Source organism: Coregonus lavaretus (genome assembly GCF_964263955.1).
Source record: "Coregonus lavaretus genome assembly, chromosome: 33".
NCBI classification, from domain to species: Eukaryota; Metazoa; Chordata; class Actinopteri; order Salmoniformes; family Salmonidae; genus Coregonus; species Coregonus lavaretus.
Window position 1 is genome coordinate 22,087,638 of NC_140020.1, and position 25,702 is coordinate 22,113,339.

General features: G+C 42.1%; 1 protein-coding gene across 3 annotated transcripts in view; it reads right to left on the bottom strand.

Moving 5' to 3' along the window:
* esr2a (estrogen receptor 2a) overlaps positions 1-25,702 on the bottom strand; it is a 54,173-nt gene that overhangs the window by 15,553 nt on the left and 12,918 nt on the right. For all 3 annotated transcript variants that reach the window (XM_084150677.1, XM_084150678.1, XM_084150679.1), the window contains 2 exons: positions 7,216-8,129; positions 6,600-6,766 (listed from right to left, as the gene is read on the bottom strand). In XM_084150677.1, the coding sequence (XP_084006803.1) occupies positions 6,600-6,766; positions 7,216-7,691 (643 nt within the window). In that variant the 5' untranslated portion in view covers positions 7,692-8,129. The remainder of the gene's footprint in view (positions 1-6,599; positions 6,767-7,215; positions 8,130-25,702) is intronic.

Below are 25,702 nucleotides of genomic sequence, written 5' to 3' on the forward strand. Positions count from 1 at the left end.
CTAGATTTAATAAGTGTTTCCACCGAAGGGACAAAGGGATAAAAAATGTAAAGCATAAAACTGTGTTCATTTACATTTACCTTGATGCTTTATTCTTTTTACACACCTTTGTTTTAGGCCACAGTCATATTGTATTTGAAAATTCCCAATTGCCGGAAGATGTACAATGGAAATTATTGTCCGACAAAATTGCACAAATTGTCAGTCTTCTCATGTATGCAGCTCGTCCCAGTTGAGAACTTTGACTGACAAAAACTGACAATTGCATATACAATTTCATCCGTGCTAATAAGTCTCAATGACGTAGCCTTACCCTTTTGTTCTATCCTCAATATTTATTCCCTTTTCAGCATATTGTGGTGCTAAATGCTTAGGCTGGGATTCAATCCGATCACGTTTTGTTGCTAACGTGCCATTTAATGGTCATTTCCAACATGCAGCATTTACAGTGAATGCGGTCTCTGCGAACGCTTTAACATTACCTTTAAAAGGACACATTGTCAACAAAGTGCGATCGGATTGAATCCTGGCCTTGGTAAATCCGGCCCAAAGATAGCAGAAGAAAGATGTCCAACAGGATTGACAACACAAGCTATCTGTGATGGCTTTCACTGATGACCTTATATGATTAGTGGTAAATAAGTTGTAAAAGCGGCAGGTATTTCTGATGTGAAATTATCTATTGAAGAACCTCACTAATTCCCTCTTCATCTCGAGTAGGTGGGGGCAATCTTACCCTGTGAGGACCACTGTGGGTGCAGGTTTTTGTTCCAGCCAAGCAGTCATACATCTAACTCTACTCAGAGTCTCCGATCAAGACTTTGACTAGTTAAATCAGGTATGTTGACACTTAACTAAAGCTGCAGAGTTGTGGTTGTGGGTGTGTCCTATTCATTAATTTAAACTATCGTAGTTACTTTGGAAACTACGCTCACAGTAATCATAATACTTATGCACCCTAATAATCGCTCATTCGGATTAGAAATGCAACATTTACAGTTGATGTCGGAAGTTTACATACACTTAGGTTGGAGTCATTAAAACTAGTTTTTCAACCACTCCACACATTTCTTGTTAACAAACTATAGTTTTGGCAAGTCGGTTAGGACATCTACTTTGTGCATGACACAAGTAATTTTTCCAAGAATTGTTTACAGACAGATTACTTCACTTATAATTCAGTGTATCACAATTCTAGTGGGTCAGAAGTTTACATACACTAAGTTGACTGTGCCTTTTAAACAGCTTGGAAAATTCCAGAAAATGATGTCATGGCTTTAGAAGCTTCTGATAGGCTAATTGACATCATTTGAGTCAATTGGAGGTGTACCTGTGGATGTATTTCAAGGCCTACCTTCAAACTCAGTGCCTCTTTGCTTGACATCATGGGAAAATCAAAATAAATCAGCCAAGACCTCATAAATAAAATGGTAGACCTCCACAAGTCAGGTTCATCCTTCGGAGCAATTTCCAAACGCCTGAAGGTACCGCGTTCATCTGTACAAACAATAGTACACAAGAATAAACACCATGGGACCACGCAGCCGTCATACCGCTCAGGATGGAGACGCGTTCTGAGATGAACGTACTTTGGTGCGAAAAGTGCAAATCAATCGCAGAACAACAGCAAAGGACCTTGTGAAGATGCTGGAGGAAACAGGTACACAAGTATCTATATCCACAGTAAAACGATTCCTACATCGACATAACCTGAAAGGCCGCTCAGCAAGGAAGAAGCCACTGCTCCAAAACCACAAATAAAAAAGCCAGACTACGGTTTGCAACTGCACATGGGGACAAAGTTCGTACTTTTTGGAGAAATGTCCTCTGGTCTGATTAAACAAAAATAGAACTGTTTGGCCATAATGACCATAGTTATGTTTGGAGGAAAAAGGGGGTAGGCTTGCAAGCCGAAGAACACCATCCCAACCATGAAGCACGGGGGTGGCAGCATCATGCTGTGGGGGTGCTTTGCTACAGGAGGGACTGGTGCACTTCACAAAATAGATGGCATCATGAAGAAGGAAAATTATGTGGATATATTGAAGCAACATCTCAAGACATCAGTCAGGAAGTTAAAGCTTGGTCGCAAATGGGTCTTCCAAATGGACAATGACCCCAAGCATACTTCCAAAGTTGTGGCAAAATGGCTTAAGGACAACAAAGTCAAGGTATTGGAGTGGCCATCACAAAGCCCTGACCTCAATCCTATAGAACATTTGTGGGCAGAACTGAAAAAGCGTGTTCGAGCAAGGAGGCCTACAAACCTGACTCAGTTACACCAGCTCTGTCATGAGGAATGGGCCAGAATTCACCCAACTTATTGTGGGAAGCTTGAGGAAGGCTACGCGAAACATTTGACCCAAGTTAAACAATTTAAAGGCAATGCTACCAAATACTAATTGAGTGTATGTAAACTTCTGACCCAATGGGAATGTGATGAAATAAATAAAAGCTGAAATAAATAATTCTCTCTACTATTATTCTGACATTTCACAATCTTAAAATAAAGTGGTGATCCTAACTGACCTAAGACAGGGAATTGTTATTAGGATTAAATGTCAGGAATTGTGAAAAACTGAGTTTAGATGTATTTGGCTAAGGTGTATGTAAACTTCCGACTTCAACTGTATTTACGTGTTGCTGTCCTCGATAGTTGAGTTGATGATGTAGGACTCTGGTTTGCCCACCATAGATCTCAATGTCCTTGGTAGAGTTTATGGTCATAGTCGTGGTTAGAATGGATACTTCAGATGTACCCGCGGTTGTTGGAGAGGGATTGTCCTTTCCAACTCGTGTCTTTAGTGAAAGTTCTCTAGACGACTATACATGCCAGCTGCAGACTGAAATGATAAGGTCTAGTGCATTGTCTTCTTCTTCACCTCGTGTAGAGGTTGAGAGTTTCAGCATTTCTCAATTTCAAATTTGTGGACTAACGTCTCACGCTTTCTGGTCTTGTAGAAATTCAACCATTTTACAACATTTAGCTCACGCTTCACGTCTGCTGGTCGGAGGTGAATTTCGTCACAAGTATTTTTATGCACTCGGGGTAAAAGGGGCATTCCATCATGTTTGTGCTCATCTGGGCGTGGCCACTGATGAGAAAAAATCTATATGGAAAACAATCTCATCTAAAATCCCATTGTTATCTTCACAAAACTATTATTATACTAAATCATTTGTTTTATACAACAAATTGATAACTGGGAAGTGTAGCCCCCCAGAGATAGTTATGTTGTTCCTCCGTCTTTAATGACATCACAACATAGTAACGAATTTGACATGATTGTTCTATAAGTCCCCACCAACCATTTCCCACATTCTTTTAAGTAGGAATATTGTTTCATTATCCACTTTTGGATGTTGGAGTCTTGGCGGGAAGACTTCCTTTGTTAACAAAGGGGTCCTTTCTCCCAATACTTCATGGCAAGGAAGAGAAAGTCTGCACGGTATTTCCGACCGGTCATAAAACTGGCCCCCAGGAAAGGGGGTGTTCAAACCTTTGCCTAGCCAGCATGTTTGATCCTCAACCCATGAGGGCAAGTCATGACACCTGTCTCGGAGCTCTACGGACAATTCCTTCAACCTCATGGCTTGGTTTTTGCTCTGACATGCACGGTCAACTGTGGGACCTTATATAGACAGGTGTGTGCCTTTCCAAATCATGTCCAATCAATTGTATTTACCACAAGTGGACTCCAATCAAGTTGTAGAAACATCTCAAGGATGATCAATGGAAACAGGATGTACCTGAGCTCAATTTCGAGTCTCATAGCAAAGGGTCAGAATACTTAATCATTATGGGGCATTGTGTGAAGATTGATAAGGAAAATGTTTTATTTAATCAATTTTAGAATAAGGCTGTAACGTAACGAAATGTGGAAAAAGGGAAGGGGTCTGAATACTTTCCGAATGCACTGTACCTACAGCACTCCAGGAACAGGGTTGCCTACCCCTGCACTAGAATATATGAAGAGAACGGTTCAGAATATTTCAGGGGTTGTGTCTCCAGACATGGACGTGGATTTTTTTCAGAATCAATAAGAGACAATAAATCCAGAAGTGGAAAGAAAGCCATCGAAAGCCATTGAAATACACAAATATTCATCTGCTTTTCAGCACCAATTGGTATTTTAAAAACTACTCTGATCTTTTATATTATTTAGTGTTAGGAAAGTATTTATGAATAACATTTTTGGGGGAAACCTTTACGCACAAAATATATTGGTGAATCAAAAATACAGTGGTTTGATTAATCCTGAAAGTTGCCATATTCAATTGTTCAATTCATGAAATATAGGAAGGTGAGAACATTTTACAACAGTACTCCTATAAATCTACTCTAATAATCCTCACTAATCATGGAACTGTGATGACAACGGTCCAGTCATCGTGAACAGTGCACCAGGCTCCAGGTTTAAACTGCCACGTATGGTCTGCGTTCCATAATGATTCAAATAGGCTACATGTCCCAAATTATTGCACAACTTGTAATACGTTAGCCTAACATGATCCACAATTGCTAGCGATCCTCAGGAACAACCACACGAACGAGACAGAGGAAAGAAAGGCTACTGATCATGGCTGATAGTTAACACGATACAAATTGTTTTAAAAAATACAGTGAAAAGTCTGGGGATACAAACAAAACATTATAGAAATCATAAATCAACTTGGTAGGTTTGGCGCTATTCTGTCATTTGCTCATGGCTACAGAAACGTATAGCTTGGGTCTCCAATTTGCATCCCTGCAAGGTTATAAGGCAAGCGTTTCATAAATGTCACTGTGGAAAATGTGATATGTATAAGTTCAAGGTCAGAATACAGGTTGAAAGAAAAGTGCATAAAAAGGGAATTGCGTTCCATTTACGCACGTTTAACTCGAGTCAGAATTCCCCCCTACAGTGCCTTCAGAAAGTATTCATACCCCTTGACTTACTCCACATTTTGTTGTGTTACAACCCGAATTCAAAATTCATTAAATAAAATTCTCACCCATTTACACATAATACCCCATAATGACAAAGTGAAAACATGTTTTTACATTTTGTAGCAATTTCTTTGAAAATGAAATACAGAAGTATCTCATTTACATAAGTATTCACACCCCTGAGTCAATACTTTGTAGAAGCACCTTTGGCGGCGATTACAGCTTTGAGTCGTCTTGGGTATGTCTGTATCAGCTTTGTACATCTGGATTTGGGGATTTTCTCCCATTTTTCCTTGCAGATTTTCTCAAGCTCTGTTAAGTTAGATGGGGAGCGGCGCTGAAAAGCAATCGTTAAGTCTTTCCACAGATTTTCAATAGGATTCAAGTCTGGGCTTTGGCTGGGCCACTCAAGGACTTTCACATTCTTGTTCTGAAGCCATTCCAGCATTGCTTTGGCTGTATGCTTGGGGTCATTGTTCTGCTGGAACGTAAATCTTTGCCCCAGTCTAAGGTCGTTTGCACTCTGAAGCAGGTTCTCATCAAGGTTTTCCCTTTATTTGGCTCCATTCATTGTTCTGTCTATCCTTACCAGTCTCCCAGTCCCTGCCACTGAAAAGCATCCCCATAGCATGATTCTGCCACCACCATGCTTCACAGCAGGGATGGTGTTAGAGGGGTGATGAGCTGTGCCTGGTTTTCTCCAGACATAGCGCTTTTCATTCAAGCCAAAGAGTTCATTTTTTGTCTCGTCAGACCACATCATCTTTTGCCTTATGATCTCAGTCTTTCACATGTCATTTTGCAAACTCCAGGCGTGCTGTCATGTGCCTTTTTCTCAGAAGTGGCCACTCCCATAAAGCCCAGACTGGTGAAGTGCTGTAGAGCCTGTTGTCCTTCTGGCAGGGTCTCCCATCTCAGCCAAGGAAATCTGTAGTTCTGCCAGAGTGGTCATTAGGTTCTTGGTCACCTCCCTGACCAAGGTCATTATTGCCTGGTTGCTCAGTTTGGTCGGACGGCCAGCTCTAGGCAGAGTCTGGGTAGTTCCATATTTTTTCAATTTCCCAATAATGGAGACAACTGTGCTCTTGGAAACGTTCAACACTTGAGAAATTGTTTTATACCCTTCCACAGATATATGCCTCATCACAATTATATCTCGGAGATCTAAGGACAGTTCTTTGGACTTCATGGTATAGTTTCTACTCTGACTTGCACTGTCAAATTTGGGACCTTATATAGACATTGTAAATTTTAGTCATTTAGCAGACACTCTTATCAAGAGCGACTTACAGTTAGTGAGTGCATACATTTTTTTTTCCATACAGGTGTGTTTCTTTCTAAATCATGTCTAAACAATCACAGGTGGACTCCAATCAAGCTGTAGTGACATCTCAAGGATGATCAAAGGAAATTGGATGCACCTGAGCTGTTATAGGAAAGGAGTATGAATACTTATGTAAATGAGATATTTCTGTACTTCATTTTCTATAAATTTGCAAAAATTCTAAAAACATGTTTTCACTTTGTCATTATGGGGTATTGTGTGTAAAAAATATATTTAATCCATTTGGAATTCAGGCTGTAACATAACAAAATGTGGGGTCAAGGGGTATGAATACTTTCTGAAGGCACTGTATGTGCATGATCTGGAACACTGAGCCCTTACTACCTTGGATGCTCCTCTTGAAGAAAGCCTTGCAGCCCTCGCAGGACCACACGCCGTAGTGGTAGCCCGATGCGTAGTCGTGACACACGGCACAGAAGTGCAGTTCAGCCTTCCCTTCCGGCGAGATGACCGTCTCCTCGCCCTCCTGCGAGCGCTTCCTCAGAGGCTTGCTGTCCATCACACAGAGAGAATACAGACAACAGTGACAACATGACTGATGATAATGTTTTGAAAACCATACAAAACAAGGGTAAAACTTTATAATAAGGCTTTCAAAGTGCCCCCCTCCCTTCTGACCTTAATCACTCACCATCACAGATCTAATAGGACTGGATAGGTTAAAGCAATATGGCGGAAACAATATGAATAGAATCTCATTCTTGTTCTGTAGCGGAAACAAGATGGAGCAATGGCTCACACCTATCTAGTCCCTTCACACCTGCAAAGAATAGGCTCTGCATGTTCTAATGAAATGCAGCAGTTGGTGGTCTGCATTGTGTGGGGGCTTTTGCCCAGTTTATAAGTAGAATCAGGTTTGTTAGTGCTGAGCTGGAGCAAAAGCCTCCAAGGAGTGAAGAAACCCAGTGTCCTTCCTACCTAAACTCAGTTTCCTTCCTACCTGCTCTCAGATAGGGCGTGGTCCCGGGGCGACAGCTCCACCCAGGGCACTCGGGTTGGCTGGCCTTGCTGGGGGCGGGACTGGGGCCGATGGTGCAGAGCCAATGAAGGCCCCACGTGAGCATGGGGGGGCCAGAAGAAGGAGGGACTGAGGGACTGGCGAGCGGACGGGCAGTCAGGGAGGGCGGGCCCACCGTAGCTCAGCAGAGTGGGGCTGTAGAAGGACAAGGGGTTGAAGTCGTGCCCGATGTCAGTGTACGGGGAGGGGATGCAGATGGGGTGGGCCTCCATGGGCAGCGGCGGGGATGGGGCACTGAAGATGGGCGAGAGGATGCGGCCACCGCGGCCCACCCGGCTGGGGTCCACTTCCTGCAGCTGCAGAAGGGGCGCAGAATCGCGCTCTGGGAGTGGAGACGCAGCCATTGGCGACTGCGGGAGCTCTGAAGTCAGGCCAGGGAGTCTTCTATATTGTGACATCAATGAGAGACACCAACGCAGGAGTCCTGGAGGAGTAGGAGGATGACAGTGTCTCTTGAAGCTGATTTAAGGTCAGTTGTGAATTTTTCCTTCATTAATGATTGAGATTATGATTGGGGGAGGAAAAGCTGATCCTAGACGTGTGCTTATGGTCACTGTTGCTGGCAACTGTAGGAGCTCTCAAAGCAGGCTTTAGCAGAGGTCTATGAGATTATTAGCAAGAGCCTCAACTATAGGATGCCTACAAGTGGGTCTGGCTCTAATGCATCATCAGCATGGGACACGGTTTCAGGGGTTGTATCACCAGACATGGACTTTTTCCAGAATCGATAAGAGACGCTAAATCCATAAGAGGAGTAGCAATCCATCCATGTATGGATCTCTGACGACATCAAAAAAGGACACAATTGCAGGGTCTCCGATATCAGGGGATTCCAACTGTAGGGAAAGAGAGAAAAGGATTGTGTCAAACAAAGATGTTATCCACGTCGGCACCAATGATGTTAGGATGAAACAGTCAGAGGTCACCAAGCGCAACATAGTTTCAAATCAAATCAACAGTGCATTTATTTTTAACAAAAAAAGTAAAAATAAAACAACAACTAAAAAAGTGTTGAGAAAAAAAGAGCAGAAGTAAAATAAAATAACATTAGGGAGGCTATATATACAGGGGGGTACCGGTGCAGAGTCAATGTGCGGGGGCACCGGCTAGTTGAGGTAGTTGAAGTAATATGTACATGTGGGTAAAGTTAAAGTGACTATGCATAAATAATTAACAGAGTAGCAGCAGCGTAAAAAGGATGGGGTGGGGGGGCAGTGCAAATAGTCCGGGTAGCCATGATTAGTTGTTCAGGAGTCTTATGGCTTGGGGGTAGAAGCTGTTGAGAAGTCTTTTGGACCTAGACTTGGCACTCCGGTACCGCTTGCCGTGCGGTAGCAGAGAGAACAGTCTATGACTAGGGTGGCTGGAGTCTTTGACAATTTTGAGGGCCTTCCTCTGACACCGCCTGGTGATTTCAGTGTGTAAATCAGCTAGAAAGATGTGTCGACATCAAGTAATTGTCTCTGACCCCCTCCCAGTTAGGGGGATTGATGAGCTCTACAGCAGAGTCTCACAACTCAATCGCTGGTTGAAAACTGTTTTCAGCCCCTCACAAAAGATTGAATTTGTAGATAATTGGCCCTCTTTATGGGACACACACAAACAGGACCAAGCCTGGCCTGCTGATGAGTGACGGACTCCATCCTAGCTGGAGGGGTGCTCTCATCTTATCTATCAACATAGACAGGGCTCTAACTCCTCTAGCTCCACAATGAGATAGGGTGCAGGCAGCAGGCTGTTAACCAGCCTGCCAGCTTAGTGGAGTCTGCCACTAGCACAGTCAGTGTAGTCAGCTCAGCTATCCCCATTGAGACCGTGTCTGTGCCTCAATCTAGGTTGAGGTTCGCTTTAGTAATCTCACTGGAATAAAGACTTCCTCCATTCCTGCCATTATTGAAAGAGATTGTGATATCTCACATCTCTAAATAGGGCTACTTAATGTTAGATCCCACACTTCAAAGGCAGTCATACTCAATGAACTAGTCACTGATCATAATCTTGATGTGATTGGCCTGACTGAAACATGGCTTAAGCCTGATGAATTTACTGTGTTAAATGAGGCCTCTCCTCCTGGTTACACTAGTGACCATATCCCCCGCGCATCCCGCAAAGGCGGAGGTATCGCTAACATTAATGACAGCAAATTTAAATGTAAAAAAACAACAACAAAAACTGCATTTTCATATTTTGAGCTTCTAGTCATGAATTCCTATCGGACCTTGTAGTCATGGCAGATAATATTCAAATTTTTGGTGACTTTAATAATCACATGGAAAAGTCCACAGACCCACTGCAAAAGGCTTTCGGCGCCATCATCGACTCAGTGGGTTTTGTCCAACATGTCTCCGGACCTACTCATTGCCACAGTCATACCCTGGATCTAGTTTTGTCCCGTGGAATAAATATTGTGGATCTAAATGTTTTTCCTCATAATCCTAGACTATCGGACCACCATCTTATTACGTTTGCAATCGCAACAAATAATCTGCTCAGACCCCAACCAAGAATCATCAAAAGCTGTGCTATAAATTCTCGGACAACCCAAAGCTTCCTAGATGCCCTTCCAGACTCCCTCCACCTACCCAAGGATGTCGAAGTGCAAAAATCGGTTAACCACCTAACTGAGGATCTAAATTTAGCCTTGCATAATACCCTAGATGCAGTCGCACCCCTAAAAACAAAAAAACTTTTGTCACAAGAAATTTGCACCCTGTTATACAGAAAATACCAGAGCCCTGAAGCAAGCTTCCAGAAAATTGGAACGGAAATGCCGCTCCACCAAACTGGTAGTCTTCCGCCTAGCTTGGAAAGACAGTACCGTGCAATATCGAAGAGCCCTCACTGCTGCTCGATCATCCTATTTTTCCAACCTAATTGAGGAGAATAAGAACAATCCAAAAATGTATTTTTGATACTGTCGCAAAGGTAACTAAAAAGCAGCATTCAACAAGAGAGGATAGCTTTCACTTCAGCAGTGATAAATTCATGAACTTCTTTGATGAAAAGATCATGATCATTAGAAAGCAAATTACGGACTCCTCTTTGAATCTGCGTTTTTCTCCAAAGCTTAGTTGTCCTGAGTCTGCACAGAACTGCCAGGTCCTAGGAACAATGGAGACACTCAAGTTGTTTAATCCTGTATCTCTTGACTCTTGAAAATAGTAATGGCCTCTAAACCGTCAAGCTGCATACTGGACACTATTCCAACTAAACTACTAAAAGAGCTACTTCCTGTGCTTGGCCCTCCTATGTTGAACATAATAAATGTCTCGCTATCCACCGGATGTGTACCAAACTCACTAAAAGTGGCAGTAATAAAGCCTCTCTTGAAAAAGCCAAACCTTGACCCGGAAAATGTTTTTAAAAAAATAAAAAAAATCGGCCTATATCGAATCTCCCATTCCTCAAAAAAAAAAAAAAAAAAAAAAAACCTGTCTCACTGCCTTCCTGAAGACAAAAAATGTATACGAAACACTTCAGTCTGGTTTTATACCCCATCATAGCACTGAGACTGCACTCGTGAAGGTTGTAAATTACCTTTTAATGGCGTCAGACTAAGGCTCTGCATCTGTCCTTGTGCTCTTAGAGGAAGTGGAAGTGGAACTGTATGGTTCTCTGTCATTCTGGGCCTGTATTCATAAAGCATCTCAGAGTAGGAGTGCTGACCAAGGATTAGGTCCCCCCGGTCCATGTGATCTTGTTCATTATGATCCAAAAGTTTAAACTGATCCTAGATCTGCACTCCTTCTCTGAGACACTTTATGAATGCAGGCCCTGGAATCAAAGTGCCACCCATGCCAGAGTCACTCATTGAGGGTCCCTTAGCAACCGCCCCAGGTAAAAGGAAGACACAGGAACTCAATTACACACCAGAGAAGCTGACATCCCCCCCACTGGCCAATCGATTGGGCTTTCTACGATAGTCAACGTCATAGAAAAAAATGTCTGTCCTAGTAAAATACTCAAAATCCAGCCCGTTAGAGAAAGGCGCTGCACAGATTCGCTAATCTTGATCACACGAGTAGTAATTTGAGATGCAAGGTGATTTGTAGATCAGTGAATCTTCGCAGCGCCTTGCTCAGGCCGATCCCTTGAATGTGTGCGTCAACTGACTGTGACACAAAATGCAGAATAAAAAAAAAATCTAATCAAATTTGATTTGTCACATACAGTTTACAGCATGTATAAAAGGTGCAGCAAAATGTTGTGTGCAAGCTCTCTCAACATTGCAGTACAATAATCAATATCAATAATACAAAGTCAAATAAAAAATGTAAAGAATTAGAAGGTAGTATGCAAAGTAATAAACTGATACAGATGTCAGATCTTAACTTGATCACTCTTTTGTTGCTGAGAATTTTCCTGCTGCATCAAAATGAGCAGTTCTTTCTCTCCATGCGGGAGCAGTCGAGTCATTGATCACGGCTTGCTATCAAAATCATCCTCTCTCTTGCTCGTTCAAATGCTAGGCCTATGTTAAAAAATGTTTCTGAAATGCAGCAATACACATCAACAACCGTTGTTTTATATAGCTAAACACAATATATATATTGCTCTCCACTAGGCTACAACATACAAGTGTCAAGCGTATCCGAAATACAGCTGTGCAGTAGGCTACACGTAAACTATAGCCTATCAAAACTAAGTGGACACATATGCCTATAATATTAGATGTAAAGACACAATGAAATTGAGAATAGTGAGGTAGCCTACGGAATGGAGCACAAAATATATTATTTAAAAAGAGGACATCTTAAGGTTTCTAACGAACCTAAGGTTACGAATCAACTGTCAAAGTTGAGTTAAAATGTGGCTTGGGGTGGTCTAGCAGTTAGGGCCACTGCCTTCAGTGCGCATATTGTACCGGCGTGGGTTCGATTGTACTGGCGTGGGTTCGATTGTACCGGCGTGGGTTCGATTGTACCAGCGTGGGTTCGATTGTACCAGCGTGGGTTTAATTCCAGCCCACACCCTTCTGGCATAAATAACTCAATCCCCCCCATTCACTTGATTTAGTTACACATTTCAAATATGGACAGTCCAGGGATATTTTACCTAGCCTTGTACAAACCATTCTGATGTTGCATTCTGTTTCGCTACACGGATACAGCCTGGCCACGACCATATTCAAACCGTTTGAACCCCTCCCTTCCGTCCACCGTATGGCCGGACCAATCAGCATCCTCTGTTAACCTGTGGGGGTGGTTTAGTTGATGACGAGAGCACCTGTACTGGGTGCTGAAGTTGAAAATCATAACATTGGCTTATCTTGAGGAGGTTGATGTTGATTCTGCTATAGCAGCAGTTATATCAGAACTGGAGGGCATAACTTAATTGAAAGAACAGCAAATAACTGCATTGAAGGCTTTTCTCGGGGGAGATGTTTTCGCTCTCCTCCCGACTGGGGTTCGCCAAAAGCTTGATTTACCAGTTAGCTCCGCTGGTAGTCAAGAAAATGGGACAGATCGAGTGTCGCCATTGGTCGCCTTCATGGAGGTTCACGTCACATACACATGGTAAATGTAACTACATAATTTGATATCAAATGAGTTCTTCCTATGTTGAACATTAATTGGACTCCTAGCTAGCAGTTAGCTAAGGAGCTAGCAAACTAGCTAGCTAGTAGTGCATAAATAACAGACCTTCTCAAAAGACACTAAGCTAGCTAACTTTAGCTAGCTATATGCCTTGCTCTAACCTAACGTTATTGGCAGTATGATAACTTCTGTTTGCAAGTCCATAACTATGGATGTTATTGTTATATTATCTGATCTAGACTCTTATGTTGGATTTTACTTTCTTTCAACCAGGGGAGATGGTGCAAAATGGGAGCCAGCCTCCAGAGAGTGCTTTGCAAAGTTGGGAGAACTCCGAACCATTGCCATAAAGGGTGCGTTAATTTCGTCACCGAATAAAACCAGTACCAGTTTATGTTCTGGGCCCATATTCATAAAGCATCTTGGAGTAGGAGTGCTGATCAAGGATCAGGTCCCCCCTGTTTAACTTCTTAAATATGGGCCCTGGTAATCTTCACTTCCTTCTCAACCCTATCCTGTAGTACTAAAATTCAAGAGGAAGCCTAACCAGCCGATTTTCTATCATTTAACAGGACAATATCTCTGTCATGCTGGGTTGAGAGCCTCTAGGTCTGTGTGAGGGAAATGAAAGAACACAGTCATGTGCACTTTTGATATGAATCGTGTTAGCTTCACACATACACCCCTGTTAAAAAAAATGACATTTGGAAAACACAGCATTGTGTCTATATGACGCAGGTTATCCTTTGAGAACTTTCCAGAATGTTAGGCTATTATAACTGATGCGTTGGTGCAAGCATTTGTCTTTCAGGTACACCTGGGTTGGCGTTGACAGCAATCAGTGCCTACGTTATCAACAACCTTCCAGTATTCAGAATACAACATGCAAGAAATTCTGCACAACATCAGTGACAGTTAGTTGAATAACTGCTCAGAAATGAGACTGTTACTATCTGTATGTTGTTACTTGTCATAACTGTTGCTCAAAACTGTCGGTGGTGTTGTTTAATTTCAACTGCTAACATTATGGATTATTTCAAATTATGAATTAATCAAGAAGCATACATCAAGTTTGATTTTTACTTTGTTACAATAGACAGAACAATGATACATGGACATTTATACTGATAAAAGCAGATACAGTGCATTTGGAAAGTATTCAGACCCCTTTACTTTTTCCACATTTTGTTACGTTACAGCCTTATTCTAAAATAACCATCAATCTACACACAATACCCCATAATGACAAAGCGAAAACAGGTTACACATTTTTGCAAATATGTACAAAATAAAAAACAGAAATACCTTATTTAATTAAGTATTCAGACCCTTTGCTATGAGACTCGAAATTGAGCTCAGGTGCATCCTGTTTCCATTGATCATCCTTGAGATGTTTCTACAACTTGACTTGAATTCAATTGATTGGACATGATTTGGAAAGGCACACACCTGTCTGTAATATGTCCCACAGTTGACAGTGCATGTCAGAGCAAAAACCAAGCCATGAGTTGGAAGGAATTGTCCATAGAGCTCCGAGACAGGATTGTGATGAGGCACAGATCTGGGGAACGGTACCAAAACATTTCTACAGCATTGAAGGTCCCCAACAACACAGTGGCCTCCATCATTCTTAAATGGAAGAAGTTTGGAACCACCAAGACTCTTCCTAGTGCTGGCCGCCCAGCCAAACTGAGCAATCGGGGGAGAAAGGCCTTGGTCAGGGAGGTGACCAAGAACCCGATGATCACTCTGACAGAGCTCTTGAGTTCCTCTGTGGAGATGGGAGAACCTTCCAGAAGGACAACTATCTCTGCAGCACTCCACCAATCAGGCCTTTATGGTTGAGTGGCCAGATGCAAGCCACTCCTCAGTGAAAGGCATTTGACAGCCCGCTTGGAGTTTCCCATAAGGCACCGAAAGACTCTCAGACCATGAGAAACAAGATTCTCTGGTCTGATGAAACCAAGATTGAACTATTTGGCCTGAATGCCAAGCATCACGTCTGGAGGAAACCTGGCACCATCCCTACGGTGAAGCATGGTGGAGGCCACAAGTCAGAGACCACTATGATGACACAGGAATAGGCTTTTTTAGACTACAGTCCAAGCTGTGTCTTCCAATGGTGCGACTGCTGTCAGCATCCAAAGATTATCCAACTTGAATAAATGCTTGGAGGTAAGGACGACAGAAGTGGTGTAGCCTACGGGCAATACGGATATCACTAGTGTTTATCTACATAGCGCATTGGTGTGAATCACACTGCTTCACTGTAATTTAACTATTTGCACCTTACAGATTTTAGTTGTTGTGGATGGCTGTTCACAAATGTAGGCTATATGTGTATTTTAACCCAATAATGGTTGAATTGAGGAAGTACAGTGGGGGAAAAAAGTATTTAGTCAGCCACCAATTGTGCAAGTTCTCCCACTTAAAAAGTACTTTTCATCATAGGTACACGTCAACTATGACAGACAAAATGAGAAAAAAATTCCTGATTTTTTATGAATTATTTGCAAATTATGGTGGAAAATAAGTATTTGGTCAATAACAAAAGTTTCTCAATACTTTGTTATATACCCTTTGTTGGCAATGACACAGGTCAAACGTTTTCTGTAAGTCTTCACAAGGTTTTCACACACTGTTGCTGGTATTTTGGCCCATTCCTCCATGCAGATCTCCTCTAGAGCAGTGATGTTTTGGGGCTGTCGCTGGGCAACACAGACTTTCAACTCCCTCCAAAGATTTTATATGGGGTTGAGATCTGGAGACTGGCTAGGCCACTCCAGGACCTTGAAATGCTTCTTACGAAGCCACTCCTTCGTTGCCCGGGCAGTGTGTTTGGGATCATTGTCATGCTGAAAGACCCAGCCACGTTTCATCTTCAATGCCCTTGCTGATGGAAGGAGGTTTTCACTCAAAATCTCACGATACACGGCCCCATTCATTCTTTCCTTTACACGGATCAGTCGTCCTGGTCCCTTTGCAGAAAAACAGCCCCAAAGCATGATGTTTCCACCCCCATGCTTCACAGTAGGTATGGTGTTCTTTGGATGCAACTCAGCATTCTTTGTCCTCCAAACACGACGAGTTGAGTTTTTACCAAAAAGTTCTATTTTGGTTTCATCTGACCATATGACATTCTCCCAATCCTCTTCTGGATCATCCAAATGCACTCTAGCAAACTTCAGACGGGACATGTACTGGCTTAAGCAGGGGGACACGTCTGGCACTGCAGGATTTGAGTCCCTGGCGGCGTAGTGTGTTACTGATGGTAGGCTTTGTTACTTTGGTCCCAGCTCTCTGCAGGTCATTCACTAGGTCCCCCCGTGTGGTTCTGGGATTTTTGCTCACCGTTCTTGTGATCATTTTGACCCCACGGGGTGAGATCTTGCGTGGAGCCCCAGATCTAGGGAGATTATCAGTGGTCTTGTATGTCTTCCATTTCCTAATAATTGCTCCCACAGTTGATTTCTTCAAACCAAGCTGCTTACCTATTGCAGATTCAGTCTTCCCAGCCTGTTGCAGGTCTACAATTTTGTTTCTGGTGTCCTTTGACAGCTCTTTGGTCTTGGCCATAGTGGAGTTTGGAGTGTGACTGTTTGAGGTTGTGGACAGGTGTCTTTTATACTGATAACAAGTTCAAACAGGTGCCATTAATACAGGTAACGAGTGCAGGACAGAGGAGCCTCTTAAAGAAGAAGTTACAGGTCTGTGAGAGCCAGAAATCTTGCTTGTTTGTAGGTGACCAAATACTTATTTTCCACCATAATTTGCAAATAAATTCATAAAAAATCCTACAATGTGATTTTTCCTCATTTTGTCTGTCATAGTTGACGTGTACCTATGATGAAAATTACAGGCCTCTCTCATCTTTTTAAGTGGGAGAACTTGCACAATTGGTGGCTGACTAAATACTTTTTTCCCCCACTGTATAAGCTGCCTATCAATAATAGTTTTTGTGATCAGTAGACAGCCAGTGAAAAATGCCTAACAGCTGCATAGTGCAGATCCCAGCCTTTGGAATGAAAGATTGATGGAGTTCCTCCCAACTCCTCTGTGGTATTGTGCTCCATACTGTCAAAAACAAGTTTCATTTAAGAAGATCACGAGTGGGGCTTTTATTGCTCAATCTTATTCGTGCGGATTCCAAAATAAATGTCCATAGGCCTAACGGACACATTCTCAAACTCACACCCTTTTGATAGACTTAAACAGCTGCAAATTAGATAAAGTGTCAACAACAACAACGTAAACAATAGGCCTATAGCAAATGCAGCATACGGCATACATTTTTCACATGCAAATAGCACTTTTCAGTAGTGCTCAAAGTATGCAATTCTATGAGAGCAGCATTTCTCAAAGCAATGAGCCCAATCAGTCCTCCATGACAACAAAATCATAACCAACAGAGTAGGCTAATAATTCCATAGTTTTTGGGTTATGCTCAGTTAGTTGAATAACTGCTCAGAAATGAGACTGTTACTATCTGTATGTTGTTACTTGTCATAACTGTTGCTCAAAACTGTCGGTGGTGTTGTTTAATTTCAACTGCTAACATTATGGATTATTTCAAATGATGAATTAATCAAGAAGCATACATCAAGTTAGATTTTTACTTTGTTACAATAGACAGAACAATGATACATGGACATTTATACTGATAAAAGCAGATACAGTGCATTTGGAAAGTATTCAGACCCCTTTACTTTTTCCACATTTTGTTACGTTACAGCCTTATTCTAAAATTGATTTTAAAAAAAAAATCCTCATCAATCTACACACAATATCCCATAATGACAAAGCGAAAACAGGTTATACATTTTTGCAAATATATACAAAATAAAAACAGAAATACCTTATTTAATTAAGTATTCAGACCCTTTGCTATGAGACTCGAAATTGAGCTCAGGTGCATCCTGTTTCCATTGATCATCCTTGAGATGTTTCTACAACTTGACTGGAATTCAATTGATTGGACATGATTTGGAAAGGCACACACCTGTCTGTAATATGTCCCACAGTTGACAGTGCATGTCAGAGCAAAAACCAAGCCATGAGTTGGAAGGAATTGTCCATAGAGCTCCGAGACAGGATTGTGATGAGGCACAGATCTGGGGAACGGTACCAAAACATTTCTACAGCATTGAAGGTCCCCAACAACACAGTGGCCTCCATCATTCTTAAATGGAAGAAGTTTGGAACCACCAAGACTCTTCCTAGTGCTGGCCGCCCAGCCAAACTGAGCAATCGGGGGAGAAAGGCCTTGGTCAGGGAGGTGACCAAGAACCCGATGATCACTCTGACAGAGCTCTTGAGTTCCTCTGTGGAGATGGAAGAACCTTCCAGAAGGACAATTATCTCTGCAGCACTCCACCAATCAGGCCTTTATGGTAGAGTGGCCAGATGCAAGCCACTCCTCAGTGAAAGGCATTTGACAGCCCACTTGGAGTTTGCCATAAGGCAACGAAAGACTCTCAGACCATGAGAAACAAGATTCTCTGGTCTGATGAAACCAAGATTGAACTATTTGGCCTGAATGCCAAGCATCACGTCTGGAGGAAACCTGGCACCATCCCTACGGTGAAGCATGTTGGAGGCCACAAGTCAGAGACCACTATGATGACACAGGAATAGGCTTTTTTAGACTACAGCCCAAGCTGTGTCTTCCAATGGTGCGCTGCTGTCAGCATCCAAAGATTATCCAACTTGAATAAACACTTGGAGGTAAGGACGACAGAAGTGGTGTAGCCTACGGGCAATACGGATATCACTAGTGTTGATATCTACATAGTGCATTGGTGTGAATCACACTGCTTCACTGTAATTTAACTATTTGCACCTTACATATTTTAGTTGTTGTGGATGGCTGTTCACAACTGTAGGCTATATGTGTATTTTAACCCAATAATGCTTGAATTGAAGAAGTATAAGCTGCCTATCAAGAATAGTTTTTGTGATCAATGGACAGCCAGTGAAAAATGCCTAACAGCTGCATAGTGCAGATCCCAGCCTTTGGAATGAAAGATTGAGGGAGTTCCTCCCAACTCCTCTGTGGTATTGTGCTCCATACTGTCAAAAACAAGTTTCATTTAAGAAGATCACGAGTGGGGCTTTTATTGCTCAATCTTATTCGTGCGGATTCCAAAATAAATGTCCATAGGCCTAACGGACACATTCTCAAACTCACACCCTTTTGATAGACTTAAACAGCTGCAAATTAGATAAAGTGTCAACAACAACAACGTAAACAATAGGCCTATAGCAAATGCAGCATACGGCATACATTTTTCACATGCAAATAGCATTTTTCAGTAGTGCTCAAAGTACGCAATTCTATGAGAGCAGCATTTCTCAAAGCAATGAGCCCAATCAGTCATCCATGACAAAAAAATCATAACCAACAGAGTAGGCTAATAATTCCATAGTTTTGGGGTTATGCTCAGGTAAAACAAGTTGGCTAATCTATATTTCCAAGTCCTATTCTTGAAGATCAAGGGGTAATAAATTAATCGGAATGACTGCAAAATACTTTGGTTTTTAATGTAAAGATATAGCCTAATCATATTGTCTGTAGTAGAAAGAGATGGGTTAGAAGAAGCCTACATAACCATCCTTTAAAGTAAAATGCAACATCCATTTATGGCCAGCTATGTAAAACTCTAACATTGATTTATCCTGAAGTAGCTGTTGTTCAATTGGTAATATTTATTTTTGTCGTCTTCTAATGCCTCTCAAGGGGAAAGTAAATTAAAGTAATTACATTACATTACTGAGTTTGTGTAATCTAAAAGTTGCGTTACTGATTTACAATTTTGGACAGTAACTGTAAACAGATTACATTTAGAAAGTAACCTACCCAACCCTGCATACAGACGCACATGCACAAACACATACACCGAGTTGATAGACATGGTTAGAGTTGTAGGGAACAGTGCTTTTAAAGTATGAAACGAGTGCTAAAACGGTCAAATGTGCAATTGATTAATACTGGGTCTTCTCGTGTATTGATTGATTGTGACACGGCAGGACTGGCTTGGTGCAGAAGTCACATTGACAGTCCAGTGCTGTGAGTGCAGTTTTTATTGGAAGCCAGCCAAAATAAACCAACTGCAGTGAACTTGAAGATTCACGTACCTTAACCCCAATGAGTGGACAGATAGAAAAAAGATAAGACAGATACATACAGGGTCGTCCCTAGCTACTAAGCGTGGCCGGTAGGGGGCCCCAGTTTTACAAAAACATATTTAGTAGAAAAATCTGGTGGGAGTGAACCAGATAGTTGCTGGTCTTACTGGTCTCCTGCACACCACAATATTGTGTTAGCATGCTGAGATAAAGGCAAGGCATTTGTTTGTGGAGCTAATGTAAGTGTTCAGGTCTCAGCTAAGATTGACTACCACCACCTTACAGTGGCAAACCAGGCAAGCTCAATCAAGCGCAGCTAGATTATGTAGTTGAAATATACTATACCCAGGGCTGGTGCCATCCCCTAGTGCCATTGTGGCCTTGAGCAAAACATGTAACCCCTAAACTGCTACAAGGGTGATGCTGTAAGGCTGACCTTGTGCTGCTACCAGCCTGTTGTGTAAATAGTGTGTCAGAAATGTAGGTACTGTGACAGAAGACATACACACATTGGTGTATACACACACACGTTTCAGGCGAGCTCAGGTAGCAGGCGTCTGTAGCCTTTTATGACCCATGTGTTGCTGGGGAACACAGTTCCAAGGAGAGGTTAATCATCCTTGTTGAGTGTTTCCCCTTAGCAAAGGCTATATGGCACACTTTCACTGCTACTTCAACAGGCTAGGAACGTGTATACATCCCAATGCCCAAAATGTAAACATAGCTGAAGCCATCCAATCACATTTTGGAAGCATGAGCCAGTTATGGCAGCTAGCGAAAGAGGGTAGGATCGGTAGAGCATGGATGTAAACAAATGTCAATAACTCTATTAGCTGGTTAGCTAGCTACTTTAATTATCTGTGATGTAAAACAAATCACTTATTCACAACAAGATAGGACTCCTAGGGCTTTATTTTAACTAACCTAACGCAATGGTAAATCTTAGCGCTGGTGGTAGCGCTATACTGTAGGTCCAGGGGTGTGTCCGAAATATTGTAGCAATTTTCACAGCAGGAATCATGGGTGCAATAGCTGGCGGTGGTGCGAAAGGGCTGGGTTCTGAAGAATGAATAAGTTGTAGGTGTAATGAGGGCTTGACCACTCAATGAAAGAAATGAAAGAGGTGAGCCAAATCAACACGTTCCATGTCTTAATACTGCATGCGGTTATCTCAAGTTGTGTAGGCTATTGACGGTCTTTGTATTGTCATCAACTCCAATTTGGCTGGGTGGCACGGAATATTCTTGTCCTAGTCAATTGTGGATTGATACGGTTTATAAAATTTCAGGGCATAAAAACATTTAAGCCCTGATGAAGGCTGACACCATGTCGAAAAGCATTGGCATTTGTTTGTCATGTTTAATGAAATGGCAAGAAAATAAAGGCTTTTTAATCTAAAAGTTTATCCCTTTGTTTTTCTTCAGAAGTGCCTTGATGGGAAAAGTATGACCCAAGGTATTTATTTCTAAACTTTTCTTTAGTAAAGTGGTGGCCTTTTATCCCCTTTGGGGTTTTTTTGCCAGCAATTTCTCCTTATTCCAACATTAAATACTTCAACCATTATGCCACCCCCATTAATGTGAAACGAATGCTTTCAGTTAGGGGCTTTTGCACTCTACCCAGTGGGAAGCCTTCCACGGTAAGTCCACATCCTCTACAAATTGAACAAGAGATTAGCGACAAGGAGGAGACGTGGTCGTGTTGGTCCATTTATGCACCGATTCATGCCACTGTTGCTGAGCAGTAGGACTCACAGGTCACCAATTTCCACCAAACAGGGTATGCTCGCTGCCCTCGGTCTCAGGGTGTTCAACAGTTGTTTTTCATTTAGTCTTGTCCGTCCCAGCTTGAGTACAGACGAGCCCGTGTATTGTCTAGCTGTGCTATTTCAACATTGAAAATTGTACTCTGTCTAGAATAATACATTGGTCTTGAATAAATCCACATGTAGTCTAGTGCTGGGACGATAAACCGAAAATGTTCAACACCAACCGTATGGTCACTTGTCCCAGGCATTTTGCTGATATTGTTCATTACGATAAGTAGCCTATACTAGAGAAATGTGAAGTTTGAAATGAAATATGTTTGCTTATATGGGTGATTGTTAATGGGACAATTGATGGCTACAACTATCGAACTAGTAGTAGTAGTTTAAAGTATATTACAAAAAAACTGGTGCACATTAAATGTTAAACTTATCATTCTATTTATCGTTATCGCATCAATTCAGGAAATGTATCGCGATATGGATTATTGTCCATATTACCCAGCTCTAATGTAGTCCCAGGCTTATTATTGTCTTTTGGAAATTCTCAGATTGCAGTGAACATATTTTGAGCACAGTTCCCCACAACTTTTGGTCTAGATTTCTCAGGTCTAGATTATCCAAATCATACACTTGAACTTGGCCCTTGCAAAACACAGGCAACAGAGGACAAACATATAGAAATCTCATACGGTCATACAAATATTAATTTTTTATTTTATTAATTCAAGTCGACTGAAGTTTCGATGGGATATTACTGACCTTGGTGTTTTTAGCCAATTTCAAGTATTCTTAAACAGAAAGCACAATTACTAGAGCATTCTGCATCCTTAATTATTATTTCAGGGCGAGAGCACATGAAGGGGGAGTTTTGGTGTTTCGTTTGAAGCAGTGACCTTGCCTTGAAAGCGGCCTCCCCACTACTCAGTCCTGAAAACAGCTGGCAATGAAGCGTGAGAGAGCAACTCCCACCTACTAAACCTACTGAGTATGGATAAGATATCGGGCCAGCACCATCTGTAGAAGACCAACCAACCAACACACTTTCTTTCCCTATTTGGAGAGCTTTGCTGCATATTAGCCCATTCTAAAGCGCAAGGCAGAGGATTCCTAACGGACAGACTCGTGCACACTGGCTATTCAACCATAAAACAGGCACCTCATCCCACATGCCTGATGGTATAACACCCCCACTCATCCAACATCCCCTTATACCATCATGCCACTACTTGGCCAATTCAACAGAGATACAAGAAACCGCAGCCTTGTGCTCCTACACATTATAGCACAATTATGAAACCCAAACGTTTGTGTTGGCTTTCCCAGCAAATGCCTAGGTTTTAGCTCAGCAGGCTAGCACAGACCCAGCAACTCCGAGCCAAATTGACATGGGGGGATAGATAGATAAAAACGTCAAATGTCACAGCAGAGCTGGCAATAAGCACTTGTGCCTTCCCACCGGAGACCAGGGTTCAATCTCCTCTTTACGAATCAACTATACGTTTGCATTTGTTGCACATCCATCCATCAAATTACAATCATCTAACTGTACCTAGAAATGAAAGAGGTGAGCCAATAGTTACTTGCCAGAGCATTCGCTACATTGAATCCATGCTTCTGAGGCTCTCATCTGCCTCATTGAGTTTTACAGTGTGTAAAACTACAGGGGAGTGGTGAAAAGGACTACTCCACTCTTATCCCTGAGATTCTTTGAGGAAGTCGAAAAATGTACAGTACTTCATTTCCCTCAGGAAAATGCCTTAAGAGGTACTTTGGATCACTGCCCTTTTAAGGTATCTTTACTTTCACTCAAGAATGACAATTGGGTACTTTTTCCACCACTGCCAAAACCTCGTCCTTTTTTTTACCAGGCATTTGCTGACTCAAAGAGACTGAAAAGTAATGATTGGAGACTTGACCTTGGGGGTATTTTTACAAAAACAGGACACCCCCACATATAGTCCAACATGCCTTCTAGAGCAAAGGCATTTGTCTAATTTACAAACTAAATGACATAAGACCAATAAATCCTATGAATTTCGACTGTTTTCCAAGATCCCCAAATAGGCTTGGCTGATTCTCAATGACATGTCAAAGATGAGAAAGTTTGCCATTAGGTTTCACTAGGTTTGCCATTGAAAGAACAGAACATGACTGATGATAAAAGATCAATGGGAGAAACAAAACGGCTATTGAAAATATTGACTTAGTGTTGATGGGGAATCAATTCAAGCCAGTTCTCATCTCAAATTACCCCAATCCTCTTAGAATAAAGAGCACATTCCCTGTCCAAGACACATTTCATACACTGAAAGATATAACATATTTTTGTTTACATGGTTTCAAACCTTGTGCAACATTGGAGTGGGGTGATTACACACACATCCTATTGCAGTATAGGCTTCATCTTGGATGCAACATTTTGAGAGAGCGTACCAATGGACGCACCACTATTGAGGTTTTATCTGAGTGAGCTTTCTCAGAAAACGGCATACTGTCAAATAAGTACATAGGATTGCATAGCAAGGCAAACTACAGTGTAAGTCAGCGTTTCCCAAACTATGTGTTGCATGTGGGGTCACCTGATTTGAAAATGGGGTCGCGAGAGAAACTCTGGAAAGAAATGTGCACTTGGTTCATAGAACCGGGGTTACGTGAGTAACCTCCTGTAGCGGTTGTAATAAACAGAGCGGTTTCTGTTTTCTTCCTAGAAATGTGGCTCTAACTTTTTAACGGTTTAAGCTACAAAATATTATGACCCCATCACTGAAAGATAAAACTCTTAGGAGCAAATACAGTATGTGTCATCTGTTTTCCTCAGAACAGAGTGGACAGGACCAGCCAGTAAATCAGACTAGTGGAAAAAGAAAATCATCAATGATGATGTTCTTTTCTACACAGAAGATCATACACAATTATTGCCTGATGTTTTCCGGAACTTCCCAATGCCTTTGTGATTCATTTCAAACCATACTTCCTTCAGATTTAAATATTATTACAAATCAGTCTAAAACTATTTGGCGTAGTAGTGCGGTCATGTATTGTGTCGTGTCCTGGTGTAAATAGCCAGTTTTTTTTGTCTTTTATTCGTATATATTTCTCTATCTCACTTTCCATCCTTTAACTAAATATACCTTCCTGCAACCCGCCTCACCCAATGTGGAACGGATTCTATTATTTCTATCAAGAACCTATGGCTGAAACTAGCCAGCTAGCCAGCTAACTAGCTACTTGCTATTAGCCACCGTTAGCGGTCTTCACCACTGTCTGTGGCCTGCACTACCTACCAGCCAGCTCTAGCCTGGACAATTATTGGCCAGTCTGCACAGCGTGCTATCGACCCAGAGCATATCGGATTTTCTGCCGGAATCACTGAATCACTGGACCTTAACACCGGACCATCGCAACTGGCTAGCTGCAACCGAATGGCTGTTGTTGTTGGCTAATATCCACTTCCTGGCGTACCAGTTAGCCTTGAGCTGGCCTCGAGCCAGGCCCATCTCCCGGCTATCTACCTCTCTGTCAACCGGACGGGACCTCCTAGTGTCGACACGGAGCCCCACCGATCCATCACGTCTGGTCTGCCGACGTAATCGTCTGATGTGGTTTCAACAGGCTTCCCGTTGCGACGACCACAAAGATCCATCTGCTAGCCTCGGCCCGCTAGCACGCGCAATCAACAGCCTCCTGCTCGCCTGTGCTTTAGCAGCCTACGATCTGCTCCCGGACTTACTTAGTGCTGTTCACTGGACCTTATGATCACTCAGCTACACAGCTAATGCCTGCTGGACTGTTCCTTTACACAGTACCCCATCCTGTTTATCTGTTTAGCCTCTGCCCAAACTTTCGTCAATATTACCAGTTGTTGTCTTAGCCCTCTCAAATAACACCTGTGATTGCGTTATGCCTCTCTCCCATGTCACTATGCCTAGCCTATTGCTGTTTGGGTTAGTTCTTATTATACAATTTCACTGTAGAGCCC